This window comes from Epinephelus fuscoguttatus, linkage group LG5 (genome assembly GCF_011397635.1).
Source record: "Epinephelus fuscoguttatus linkage group LG5, E.fuscoguttatus.final_Chr_v1".
Classification (NCBI taxonomy): Eukaryota; Metazoa; Chordata; class Actinopteri; order Perciformes; family Serranidae; genus Epinephelus; species Epinephelus fuscoguttatus.
Window position 1 is genome coordinate 36,008,303 of NC_064756.1, and position 14,427 is coordinate 36,022,729.

Genomic DNA, 14,427 nt, shown 5'->3' on the forward strand with positions numbered 1-14,427 from the left:
AAACTTCCTTTGGTGCAAAAACGCCTCATATTGTTTTTAAATTTTTTGAGCTTGTGGGTTCCTCAGTAATACTAGGGTTGAGAGCCACTGCTTTCATGTGTTATCCTCTGGGAATAATTGGTTTTTAGGCTATTTTACGTTAAGTTTTTCATGTTTTTTATTCTGTCCTCTGTAAAGTAAGCTAAGCTAACCTAAGCTAAGCTAAGCTAAGATAAGCTAACCTAAGCTAACCTAAGCTAAGCTAAGGTGAAGAGCAAGTGCAGAGCCTTCAAGTACAGGGGCTTAAAAAGTTTGTGTGACATTGCTGATATATGGCACCACAATGCGTGTCAAACTAACACTTTTATTACCACTATTATTATCCCTCTATCTCTCCATGTAAAGCGGTATACACCTATGTATTTTTAACTGAACTAACTACTAACTAATTAATATCTGCCCTGAAAATTTCAATTAACAAACTATGGAAAAACATAAAATTGCTAATACTGAGGGTTACCTAATCAAACAGGATTTTATGGGACCACAGACAGAAAATGTAAAAGCCTTAATTGTTACTGGTTTCATATTTTATCAAACATATTAGCTCTTGTAATATACAATGTAATTTATTTGGCCTTACATTTATACAATATACACTACACCTGCTGCATCTAATGTTGGACAAGAAAAACCAAACATTTGAATATAGTTGTCTTTATCTTTATTGTATAAAAACGAAAAAAGTACAAAAGTCATGTAGAAATTTTACAATAGAAAAAGTTGAAAAACAGCAAATACACACTGCATGTGACTGACACTGAGCATCATCAGTGGAAGGGAGGCAACTCTGAACCAGGACCACATAACGTTACTATGTGATGACAGCAAACACGGCTAAAAGCACTGCCCACAAACGGATCTAAACATATGAATATACAAGCAGTAAATGGGTGTCTACTGTAGCTTGCACCGTTTGTTCTCTGCTTAGCTCCATGTTCGCTGATCATCCACAGGTATATGACTTTATACATCGAGGCCTTCAGAAATGACCAGGCCCTGTGCTACCAACATACAAAACAGTGTGGCTAAGGCCAAGTGACAGGCAAAGTAAAACTGCCACAGCCTGTTCAATTTCTGAGGCATTTTAAGTATGAATAAAGGTCCTCATTTCAGTCAAATGTTTTCTGAAATTAAAGTTGAAATACTCCACTAAGTCAGTGCTTTAATTTTAAGTACATTACAGTACATAAATGTATCTTTTTAGCATGAGTAGCACCAGTAGAAGTGCAGTTTGGGAATTCAATTAACATCAGTAATACCCAGTTGATTTCACTTCAGCCAGTTTAGAGTATTGCTTTTTTTTTCTTTGTGCTTTAAAGAGTATGAATTTTGGAGGTTTTTAATGCTCCATCTCATCTGATATACACATGGAAAGCCAATACATCATTTTGAGTGTCTGGAGAGGTTTCTGACATTCTGTAATACACTGACATTTTGTTTATCATGTTTGTTTATGGCTAAAGAACTTGTTAATAATAATAAGACCACGGCTTTCAAAACATAGTACCATTCTAAATGATTGAGGCAGTTTTTTATCACAAGCCATGGACAAAAGGTACGAAATTCTTAGGCCCCGTCTACACAAATACAAATATTTTTGTTAACAGATATTTTATTCTCTGTTTTGGCCTTTCGTTGACACACAAACAGACTTTAAGATTTCTTTTGAAGTGCAGATTTTTCAAAACTCCAGTTACTTTGTATCCATGTGGACATTTAAAACGTATTAGGAAAAGCTGATGTCATTTCCTCAATTCACACATGCCAATTGTTGCTATGTGTAATGAGCATGTGCCATAAACAATGACGACAAGGGCGGACTGCCGGTTTGTTTACATTTTGTTAGCACTGCTTGGTCTAATGACTACCTTATACTGTATTTAATATTGCTGTACCACTTCACAGACGAAAAGAGGCATCTTCTGCACCTGATGTTATTTGCTCCACCTCAGTGGACACAAGTGTTTTGGATCAGGCCCAGTCGAACTTGCAGATGGTGGGACAGTTTCCAGAGTGGGATTGCTGTCAATGAGGAGTGGAAGGAAAACTTAATCATTTCCAGAGCATCACTAGTATGCTTGAGTGAACTCCTTTGTCCTTAAATTGAATGGACATCAATGGTGATGACATCTACAGTAGGTGTGTTGAAAAATGGAATGCTGGTTTCTACACTTTACAGCCTTTGTGATGAAGAAATACTGCAGATACAGCTAACACAGGCAAGCATTTGGGGTCGTTTTTGTGTTCCAGTGTGGACAGAATTATTTTTTAATACCAACGTGAAAAATGTCTGATTTAAAAAATGTCTATAAATGTGTAGACAGGGCCTTAAGCTATTTTTTCTGCTTTTTAAAATGATGTATGCACTTTCAGTGTATATATAAACAGCTTTTGCTCCAGTCTAATTCAATCTCTGTTTTAAAAATTACAACTTAGGTACAATTAATTCATAGTTTTGATCAGGAACGTAAGAAAAAAATAAATAAAACATTACATAAAAAAAACAAACCAAAAACAACAAGCTACAGATAGGCTACATTCCAAAATAAATTATGCTCTTAACATGAGCAATTAAACATTTTCTCCCACACTACACTGAAAATAATCGCACAACCGAAAGGGGTCATTTTACAAAATATCATCAAATACTTTTCAACAATCAAAAAGATCCAATTCATATACTTTTCTTTAACTCATGGAATACCACTTCAAATCCACTGGATTTAAATTCAAACTCGCTCTACTGCTGCCATGCAGAAATACAAAAAATGATCTCCTTAACACAGTGAACTCTCTTGCTTTCGTAAGCACTCAACTCAAGTCCATCAGAATTTTTGAGTTAGTTATGATAAATCTACCAAAAAAATATTTACAAACAATCAAGTAACTATAAACACTGTCAACACAGAGACCCTGCCTACTCCCAACACCAGCAGTGAGAACCACGGAATGTACAGTGGCAATGTGTGGCGCCAGAGATTATTTCTGTGCTTAGATGACTTTAAACCATGCTGATGCTGGAACATTTGAATGTAATGCAAATGACATAAACAAAGCACTTGAAGAGTGTGCGTGTGTGTGTGTGTTTCTTTGAATGTGTGTTTAACTGATTGTCCTAGTTTTGGAGATTAGACCTCCACAGAGCGCTGAGCAGAAAGGCACGTTGTATGATGCAATGAAGCAGTTTCAGATTTGGGAGAGAGAGAGAGGTTCACTCTGTGAACTGACACCCGACATTTTTTTCCCTGCGATGCAAACACAGCGTCCAATTTCACAGTTTGTAAGAACGGGGGATAAAATAAAGACATGACAGTAATTCGTACACATCAGACGTAGGTCAAATTATGTCTGCCACTCTCAAAGGGAAGAGTTGCGGAGATATCATCTAGAGATCCTCTAGAAAAATGGTGGCTGATAATAAAGCTAAATTATAAATGTCCAAAGGATAGAGAAAACCTTCACTTCTAAAACAGGTTGCTCACAAACAGACTCAGTTGTAGTATAAAGAGGCGAAGTCCCTTCCCTTCTGGTGGACCACCATGGGTCCTTATTTTGCAAAAAACATGTGGTAGTCAACAGCAAGAGACAAATAATTTCTTGATCACACCTATGCTATAAATCATACATATAATGTTTGTCAATTTTAAAAGTAATTTTGTCGTTTGAGTGATGTCTTACTTTATCTCTAGCTGAAGCTACGATGCCTGTGTGTTTCATGCTCACACGAGCAATGGGTCTTGCTCATTCTTTCGCTTCCAGAGTGATATAAAGACCAGGAGGCACTGGATATTATATGTCAACGTAACGACTATTTTGGTGTTGGTGATGTATGTTGCGTGGTTTCACACAAAACTAAATGGTACTATGACAAACCTACAACTAACTGTGAATTTCTTGACTTGCAAAATCATCTTTTAAATTGACAAATATCATATGTGTATTTTATAGCACAATTCAAATGGGATCAAAGCATTTTTTGTCTCTCGCCGTTGACTAACATACATACCAACAAAAGATCCCATGGGGGACACCACAAGGGGAGGGACTTTGGCTCTCTATACAAAGCACAATTTTAACATATTGGTATTTTCCAAATGACTTTTTTGCAAAGATATCTCAGTATACACAACCGATTTGTTTGACACACGTCTGCCTTGTGTACACACATATACACACGTACTGGCTGAGGAGATTAGCCCCGAGACAAAGACAGCAAAAGCAAGTTGATTTTACAAAATATACAGGCAGGAAATTGACCGTCGACCCCTCAGCTGCAGTCTATACCAGCAGACTGACTGACGGACAGACTTTTCAGGCAGACAGACAGACAGACAGGTTCCAGTTTCCACAGGTAGCACCCTGACAAGCCCACAGGTGGTGCAGACACCTCCCGATCTCCTCCAAAAATTATTTGTTCACAAATTTTTTTTAGGCCACATTAACCCTCCAGGTTCAAATGGTCGACAGTGCAGCAACCAGTCGGGGTTGATCCGTTCACTAGCCACAGTCCAACAGTCAGTGGCCAAGTCCTGAATGTATAAAGTCGCCATGGTAACTGGTGGTCATGGGTGACATGCTCTCTCTCCCTCTCTATGTGAGCCTGTAGAGAGTGCTCAGAGTCTGGGAAATGAAGTTGAGGAGTCCTCGACCAGCGTCTCTCCAGTCCTGCCAGTGGGGGGCAGCGTGCTGCGAGAGAGACGACAGAAAGTCATATTAGGCCAAATAAAACATTTAATATCTGACCTTTTTAGGCGAGCCAAAATGCTAAAACATGCACATTTATTTACGCGACCTACAAACAGCTCACAAGGCATAAGAGACTTATTCACATAATTGCAACTTCATGAAAGTCAATGCTGTTCCCTTTTGTTCCTGTTGGCATGTGAAGCAGCAGCTGAAAAAGACAATTAAAACTCTATTTGACAGAAACGGATTTGGATCTACAAAGATGTTGGAACCTGTTTAAATAAGTTTCACTGGGCTGACTTATGACTCAGCAGTCTGAGCTGCTGCAGCATTTTTGAACACATTCAAATGGGACAAATGTTAATTTGAAAACTAAAAAATGAAAACCTGGGTGGAAAGAAGCAAATCTCACAACGACAGAGGAAAAATTATGTTGTTTTTGGGGAGAGGAGTGAACAGGAGAGGGACGCACAGTAGAGAAAGAGAGACCACGTGTGCATGGTGTGGAATTATGAGAAACACTCAACAAAGCTTGAACACGAGGATAAACAAGTGTGTGTCTGTATTAAAGATGCTACTCTGAACTGCCTGAACCTCACGTGCCTGTGGTTAACCCTCCCTCCCTCCTTTACATTCTCCATCCCTCCTTCCCTCACTCCTTTTGTTTCAAACTGCTCGTTTAGAAAAGTGTCTGAGTGTGCTTTTGGCCTGGCTGAGTTGTAAACAACACACACAATTTCCTCTTGAGAATAAAGTATCTGTCTGTCTTTCTCTTGCACAGACACACACACACACACACACACACACGCGCGCAGCCAACAGTTCAGTGAGCAGCCAGCAACATCAGAAACCTGCTACATATGTCTGCAAAAGCACTGTTACACCCTCATAAAGTGCGTGTGCGTGTGTGTGTGTGTGGGCGTGCATGCGCAATCCAAGTCTGAGTGTGAGTCAAGACAAGGTGACGTCATCTTTGTTTGTGTGCATAAGGCAGGATGGCAAGGGAAAGAGAGAGAGAGAGAGAGAGAGAGAGAGAGAGAGAGAGAGAGAGAGAGCGAGCAGTGGGGAGGGGTATGTGTTTGTGGTGGGGGAGGAGGTGGGGAGTTACTGCCAACTCCTCACGCGATCTAGAATACAGAGGGAGGGAGGGGTGAGATAAAGACATAACAATAAAAGGAAACAGAGAGACAGCAAGGTTGACAAATGCTGTCATTTAATCTGTGCATTTGGCTTGAATGTTAAGTCTTTTTTTTGTTTTTAGGGACACAGTTTTCACACTATTGATTCTGAAAAACTATTGTCCTAATTCAGTTTTTTGAATCCATAAAGAAAATGATAAGAAGTGGGGCAAGAGTGACAGGAAAAGGAATTGTGAAATACAAAAGCAAGGGAAGGAAAATGAAATGGGAGGAAGGAAGGAATATAGAGGACACTGTGTGTAATAAGGTTTCTGAAAAAAAAAGAGTAATTTCTGTCAGTTTCTGTGCAGAAAAGAGCAGAAGGAAAGAGAAAGAGGCAGAGAGAGGAAGGAGACGATGGAAGCAGAAAGACTCATTGAAAGTATCATTTGGATAAAAATTGACAATAAAAGAAAGTGAAAAAGAGAAAACTGGCTCACAGATGACATAGATTCGCTCTCTCACACAAGTATTGATCTGTCTTCTCTACTGCCTCACACACACACGTAATTATGAGGGCTGACCCAAAGACTTTGATTGTTGCCATGGTAATCGATGTCCAAATTGGTATTTGAATGCTCCTTTTTTATATATAAATGCATTACCCCTGAAAACCTAAACAGCAGATAAATTGGGAAATATCACCCTAAATCACTCATTATTCACCAACATTAATTATTTTTAGTTCTCAGACAATGACATTTCAACTTAATGATAGTTTTGAGACTCCGACTCTCCCTCATCTGATGTTATCCACCAGCAGTCCAGCACTCCTGACACTTTGAAGACACATGACATGCTCACAGATACGCTGACAACATGTCAAAAAACCTGGAATAGTTTCAAAGTTTGCAAAGATGACCAGTGCCAGATATGCCAAAGGAAACTAGTGTGTTACAAATCCACAACGAACTTGGCAAATCACCTGAAAACTGAAAGTAACAGCTCAGTCTGCCTGCAAAGTATTCTTTATACTAAAGATTTTTATGGGTAATGTTACTGTGAACTGTAGGCTAACAAAGTGGCTAAATTTCACAGTTTTAGGTGCATCCACTGAAAAGCAGAAAAACACACTGACAGTGCAACCAAGCTAGACATAGGCTTCTTTCACAAATAAATATGCACTGGATCAGACTGGGTATTTTTTTATCAAATCATTTTTGAAAAAATCACTCCTCTCTGTACACATCCACATAACATAATCTACATTAAATACAAACTAATGTATAATTAAACACACTATAAAGTACGCATCAAAGCCCCGCCCCTCCTCTCACCGCTCTGTGGAGGACCGTGGCATTAAATTCATCTCCAATAGCCCTCAGCTGGTTGGCCACTCTCTGGACCTCCAACTCCTGCACAGCCTCTCCTCTGGGGGCTCTGTGACGTGGTGAAGCCCTGGATGAGTGCTCATTTTGAGGCAGCAGGTCAGGCAGAGGTCCCTGCCGGCTGGAGGCCTCCTGGTGCTCCACTCTGTATGACTCTGCAGCAGAAAAAAGCAAAACTAAATTCAGAAAAAAAGATACTCACAAAGACAAAACATGCATTTCTCCCCTCACATTATTTTACTGTAGTTTTTCATCATTCTCTGACTCTTATCTGTCACTCTTTAGAAGAAATGTTCCAGAAATCATCAGTTACTTTCAGGCAGTTACTGATCATCACTTGACCCAATTCTCCTGAATTCTCCACAACCCTGCAATTTTTACCAATCGTAACAGTCCCCCACATGTCACCAAACTCATTTCCTTGTTTCTGGTTGTCAGGATGCAGCCATGTGCAACATGAACATCCCATATACACAAACAAAAATGACCGCTATGCAAGGCAATTCCCTGATGTTCTACACGGAAGAGGGGGTAAACTGTTTTGTACTGCATGCAACTTTGTGGTGGAACACAAATATGAGTCAGTGTGGACAAACTTTTCTACCACAAAACACAGAACACTTCAAATGTTGGGGCAAGGTGAATCACCATGACAGAGTCTGTTGCATCCACATCTATTGCACATGCTGCCTTGCTGGAAGAATCAAGGTTACTTCACACACTCAGAAGTGTGTGGTTTATTCTCACTGGAACAGGTTGCCTTCAAATTTTATTAAATCATACAAAAAAAGCCTGCAAATTCCTGGAGGGATTGTAATATACAGAGACAGATAGCCATAAATGTTAAAATATTGTATGCACATGCATGTTTTTACTTGAATTAAGTGGGGAAAAGTGACTTAAAAGAGTATTGTCTCTGATGCAGAAAGAACAGAAAGCAATGATTTCTCAATGTGGAAAAAAAAATAAGTGTAAACTTTGGTCTTGAATATTGACATTCAGAATCTAACAAAAATAGTTAGTGCAGGTCCCAGTGGAGTTGTTAAGTTCTGCGTCCACACATATTTCTTAAGGAGCCTGACTTATTTTCCTCTTCATGGAACTTGGGAGAGTTAATCTCCTAATCTGCTTATTAAGTCTGGTATGGAGAGGAACCGAATGTGTGTGTGTGTGTGTGTGTGTGTGTGTGTGTTTATTTGTTGCGTTTACAGACTTTGTGTTTGTTTTTTTAAACGGACACATACCTGTACCTTCTGTCTGGTTGCTTTAGCTTGACAAACATGCCTAAAGCTACTAGAGATATTATGGTTTTATGAGACCTCATGTATTTTAAAGCATTTCCCGAAGAAGTATTAATTTGTGTGTTATTTTTATATGTCTACTTAGTTGCTTATTTTGTTACTTTTCTTAATTTTGCCTCTTTATCAGTTCAGCCCTATTGTATGATGTAGCAGAAAGTAAGCATCATAACCAGAGAACTGACACGTCTTCCATTTCTGTCTGCATTTTAGCATTTCTCAACAGAAAACAAAACAAATTAAAATTGCTGCTCATAAATTAGAATAAATAATAATTGAATGGCATAGAATTTTTACAGTTTCTACTCTCTCAGATCTTATCACTTCATGTTTGTTTGATTATCCATCCATCATTTAAAATGTTTTGTCCTACGTTATATGCATTAAATGTCAATGTCTTTGAATACCAGCTGTCTATTAGATGATTAGATAACCAGTTGTAACCTTCCTATGACACTTAATGTTTTTGACTTTGTCCACATGGCTTTCCTGTGAAATGACCCCTGTCTCCGTCATGGAGCTGAGCGCCTGTGGCAACCACAACTCTAGTTGCCACAGAAACGGGCACCCCTGGCAACCACAGCATCTGCTTTGCTAGGAGGATTACAACTGATCCTTTAAAGATGCAGGTGACTAGACAGAGTGAGAGACAGAGGGAGAGAGAAAAGAGAGAGCGAGAGAAAAAAATAACAAACGGAAAACCCTGGCTTGTTGCCAAGGTAACTCAGAGGCAAGCACTCTTTGAGACGTCTCTGTGCTATTGGCCGACAGAGCGGGGGGCTGAGCTGTGATAGGGTGAAGGAAAGAAAAGAGGCGGGACTGGAGGTAAACCTGTCTGTTTGATAGGCTGACGGATTGACAAGGTGACAGAGACCAGTTAGATACGGGAGGCAGGAGGGTGACTTGGTTGCCGGGTGGAGGGGTGGCATTAAAAATCAAAACAGACTAAACCAGATAACCTAACTGGGAAGGCAGAAGGCTAAAGGGTGAGCTGGATAACTAACTTTACCTATGTTGTTGCTATACTAATACACAACTTACAATCCGACTGATTGACTGAACACATAATTGACAAATTAACCTACAAACTGACATAACAATCGCCTAACTTACTGATCGCCATGCCAACTAAGTAACCACCCAACAAGCTGGCAGGTTTTAAGATAATTTCAGTGACACTGATTATCAATGTATAATTATTCACTGCCTGATAAGTGAATGAATATAAATATCTGAGCGATTGATGAGTAGGTGACCCGCAATTTGTCAAAAGTGTCTGACTGATTGATAAACTAGATCTTCTTTCACACATAGTTGCAGGTAAATTACTGGGCTAATCTTTTGAGAATCACTAGTGATTTTCACTTATCAAACATGCACTGCATTCAGAAACATTTCCATCTTGTGCCTTTTCAAACTTATGGATGCCAACCACCATAAAATTCAACAGAAGGGGAAGAGGATTGGGCAAGGCCAAATACACACTCAGGGTAGGGGATATAATCGATTCTTAGATGCATCATGATGCAGACATGGATGATTTGGTATCGATTTAGAAATGTCAATAATTGATTATCTAAATGTTTATTTATAACGTAATGTTGATGTAATGATACATCATCAGTGGAGCCCTGTGATTGGTTCACTCGCTCTACGTGAAAGTGTCTTTTGTCAGATGGAAGTAACCCTTTAGGTGGACAGAGCTACGGGAACTGAAAGAACTCCAAACCCATGCCAGCTTGGGCTTTCTTTACAGATTATTTTTCATTGTCTTCTTCTGTTTTACTTACGAGGCCTTGAGGTGGGTAATTGTCAGTACAGACTTCCTTGAATGTTAATCCTGCTCCCGCTCACACTTTACCCTATGCAGGAAGTGTTCCTGAACATTTCAGGGATAGACTGCATGTGTGAAAGGGGCTTAAGTAACCAAATAATTGACTTACTTACTGACTGGATGACAATCTGACTCCCTGATGGACTGTTAAACTGTGTGATTAGTGGGCTGACTGATAAGCCTGATTAACAAAATTTAAGTCTGACAAACTGTTTATCTAATAAACTGACTAAATAAATGGCTTACAAGTGAGGCTCCTGAGATAACTGTAGCCTAAATAAATGGCCAAATTTACCTTTTGTGGATAAAGTAATTATAAGTGACTAACTGACTTGACTTTGTGCTGTCTGGCTGCCCGCTTTAAAGCAAGAGGAAATACAGCTGATTGTTTCTCAGCTACAGCCAGACTGCAAAGAACAAGTCTGAACATGCCCGAGATGCACAGCTGACCTGCAGCTGAGAGAGGAGGAGGAGGAGGAGGAGGAGGTGGAGGAGGGTAACTTATCTGTTTACATTGCTACAAATCTGTCACAACACAGAGGCTCAGACAAATGTGAACCTGTCTGTCTTGTAACCTGCTGCTGCCACCTAAGTTTCCCTTTCTACAGCCTCCAAATTCCCCTCCAGGATACTAAAGTTCAGACTGTACATGACTCATCCCATGATAATAAAAGGTTTCTCACTCTTCACTGAGCTCAAAGCTCTCCTGTAAAGACTGAATTCAGAAATAATTTACTTCTGCGAATGGGATTCACTCACTGACAGTGAATATGGCAGAATCAATTTAACCGCAAAAAAACAAACTGCTGGAGAAGTAAATTCACAACTCATAGCCTTTTTTGTTTCTTTATTATAAAGAGTGGCAGTTTGTATTCTCAAGATACTAACACTGAATATTTTCCTGATCATTAATCCCTAATTTGAGTCAAAAGAAAGAAGAAAGTTAATCAAATGTATTTTCGGTACTAACACCCATCATTACCATTGTAACCTTACGTTCCTCACACCTTGTGAACTCAGACAGACAGACTGACTAACAGATGTCTTGTGAGCAAAACTTGTTTGTGCACTTTTTATTCTCTGAGAAGCTTCATGATGCAGCAGCACAGTGGTCTGCTGGTTACAAGCCCAAAAGAGTCACTGATTATCCCTGTAACACATCTCCTCCTCATCCCTCCACCTGTCCCCCATCAACACTGCCCAAACAGTGTCCTGTCATGGAAACACAGCCCCGGGCAAAGTACAAACATAACTGATACTCTCCTGATAACTGACAACTATAATGTTTATTTAAGGGTGGAGGTCTGTGTTGTGTAGCTGAGTCACATCTTCCCCAACGTTTCCTCAAAACTTGCAGCTACTGCTGATCATCTGCAGCTTGTTCCTGCAGCAGTGAACCCAGCCATGAATCAATGCTGGCTCTGTTGTTGCTCACTCTGGCAGGCTAAACAATTACTGATTTGCTTGGTGTTACATATGCCCCCTTTCCCTGTCTGTCAAAACAAAGGTAGAACCACCTGGTTTTAATGACACCATGCCACAACTCACGTCCTGTTACTATACATATGAGATTATTATCCTCCTCTTAACTTTGTTTTAATCATTCAACTTGTACAAACTTGTGACCCGGGCAGCAGTGTTTTTATGTAAGTGTGAATAAATAACATGATCTTACCTGACTGCTCTCCTGAGAAGGCACTCTGTGCAACTGCACCTCCAACCCTCTCTCCCCTCCGATTGCAGAGTGGCGAACAAGGAGGCGTTGGTGATGATGATAACGTAGGTAACTGCTGGTGAGTCTGGGGCTCTTCCTGGCCCTCTGGGTGGGGGTAAGGCAGTGGGTATGAAACATAAAGAGCCTGCAAAGGGTGCAGATGGTGGTGATGGTGGAGGTGTACAGCACCACTGCTAGTCCCAGAGCTGGTGGTGATGGTGGTAGTGGTGAGCAGGCCGGGCCAGTTGTAGAAAGGGCGAGGCAGCTCCATGCTGCAGGTGTTGTGGCGAGGGAGAGGACCATTTCCTCCACTTCCTCCAGTTTCCCCAATGCTCTCGATGGTCTCTGCACGGGCCATCTCAGTAGTAGCCTAAGTCAAACAGAGGTGTGCACATAAGGTATTTCACATCGAGACAGCGTGTACTGCTGCATCAAAATCAGTTTTATACGCATCTTAAAAATAGAGTAAACTGAATACAGAAAAAAAAAAATCTAAATAAAATGATGTTGACACTGAAAGTTCAACACACTGTAAAATAAAAACACACTAAAACTAGGTGGGGGAGAAACTGATACAGCACGGTATTGCAATATTCCGCATGTCAATATTGTGTAGATACACGGATGCCAAGTTTTTTTTGTTTTTTTTTGGGGGGGGGGGACACTGCAGTTAAAATAAGGTAATAATTTCAAACTATTGCCAAATATGTTTTCGCAACACTCAGCATATTGCAAAATGTTTTATATCTCAATATTATTGATATACCATACCATACTTGGTTGTGTTTTCTGTATTTATTTCTAAATGTTGCGCATGTGATGTCAAGTAAGTCAAGATGTTTTCTTAATTTGCTTGTGTTTTGTGTATTACATGTGGGGTTGTGTTGAGCCACCATACAAAATAAGAACTTAAAAATGTTAAAGGACTAAATAAATCAGTACATACGATTTCACAATAAAGTTTCTCATATTTTTTTATACACCAAAAAAGCAAACTCTATATTTACTTAGCAACAATTTTGCCACAGTAAAAAATGTACAAAATAAATTAAATAATTTACTGTTCCAATTTTAGCAGCATTGTTTTTCTTTCTGCACCAGCTTGACCCACCAACCTATATTCTTCTACCCGCGCTAGGGGGCGGCGGCGACTGCTCTGCACGAGAGCACGAGACTTGTTTGTAAACAGTGACGCCCGAGCACGAGGAAGCGGGCACGGGTACGCACACACTGAATGGCGAGCCACGCGGGTCTCTTTCACTTTTAACGGCATAAATTTATTACATGAAGGAAAATATCGACGTACAAAACAGAGAACAGTGTGAGAAAATCGTCGATGTAACATTTAATTAATGTGAAAGTATTAATACAATTTAAAAAAACGGAGAAAATGTTTATTTTGGGTCAACATTTTAAAACAACGCCCGAGCAAAAATTAGAATAACCGATAAGCGAACAACGACCGTGCTTTAAGTTTAGTCTATAAAATCGTGAATTTATTAATGATTTAAGGGGTTGTCGAGTTTTTTTTTTTTACAGTCCTCCTCCGGCTCTTGAGTAAATACCGCTGCTAATCACATTAAAAAAAAAGGTCCAGACGAAGGCAGAAACTGCTCATCTTCTAATAAAAACGTAAGATAAGTTAATGTTAACGCTTGCAAATAATTTAAAAGTAGAAATGTCCGTGAAATTCAAGTTTTCTCTCTGACAGCTGGACAGATGATGCAACTTCGAGCTGTCAAATTTTCAACCAACTTCTGCAGCAATAAATAAAAGGCAGAGACGATCCACAGTGAAGCACTTACTTGGTCTATCTGACGCTCCGTGGTGAGGCTGTCTGTAGGTCTGAAACCGGCCGTAACAGGTGGACATCAGAGGGGATAAAATGTGCCAAAACAAGCGGCAAGGGATCACAGGACGATGTTAGAAGTCCACTGTGGGGAAAATGTGTCATTCCATTTCAAGTTTCCTGGTTGAAGATTGTCTCGGTTAATATTCAACTTGTCTTCCTGTTGGATTAACCCATCAATACGAGAAATACCGACGAGTTGTAGCGAATAACGGAGCAGCAACTTGTATTACTCTTCCCTGTTTTGTCTGAGCGGTTTCTTTCGTCTGCTCTGCTTTATGGTTTTACGACTGATTTTGTCAATAGAGAAAGAGAAGAGATGACGTCCGGTGTGGCTTTTCAGAATAAAATCCACGTCGACCTTTATTGAACCAAAGATTAAAGGATTGGTCCCAGTGAAAATAAAATGTCTCTTGTTGTAATTGTAATGGATGAAATGTTTGTTTTTAAGGTAGGCTGAGATTGAAATGCCTCCAGTTGGTCAAGATCAATTATTCT

The 14,427-nt window shown here is 39.8% G+C and overlaps 1 protein-coding gene across 1 annotated transcript; it reads right to left on the minus strand.

Annotated features, from left to right (window-relative positions):
- Positions 1 to 702: 702 nt before the first annotated feature.
- On the minus strand, positions 703 to 14,222 carry bbc3 (BCL2 binding component 3). Its single transcript, XM_049576546.1, has 4 exons — positions 13,886 to 14,222; positions 12,042 to 12,450; positions 7,184 to 7,389; positions 703 to 4,728 (listed from the first exon to the last, which is right to left on the minus strand). The coding sequence occupies exons 2-4, from the start codon at positions 12,436 to 12,438 to the stop codon at positions 4,633 to 4,635; spliced, it is 699 nt and encodes a 232-aa protein (XP_049432503.1). The 5' UTR covers positions 12,439 to 12,450; positions 13,886 to 14,222; the 3' UTR covers positions 703 to 4,632.
- Between the last annotated feature and the right edge of the window lie 205 nt (positions 14,223 to 14,427).

Coding starts and splice junctions, on each gene's coding strand:
- bbc3 (XM_049576546.1), bottom strand. CDS start 12,438: ATGGCCCGTGCAGAGACCATCGAGAGCATTGGGGAAACTGGAGGAAGT. Junction 7,390..12,041: donor CTTCTCAGGAGAGCAGTCAG/GTAAGATCATGT, acceptor TTTCTGCTGCAG/AGTCATACAGAGTGGAGCAC. Junction 4,729..7,183: donor CCACGGTCCTCCACAGAGCG/GTGAGAGGAGGG, acceptor TCTCTCTCGCAG/CACGCTGCCCCCCACTGGCA.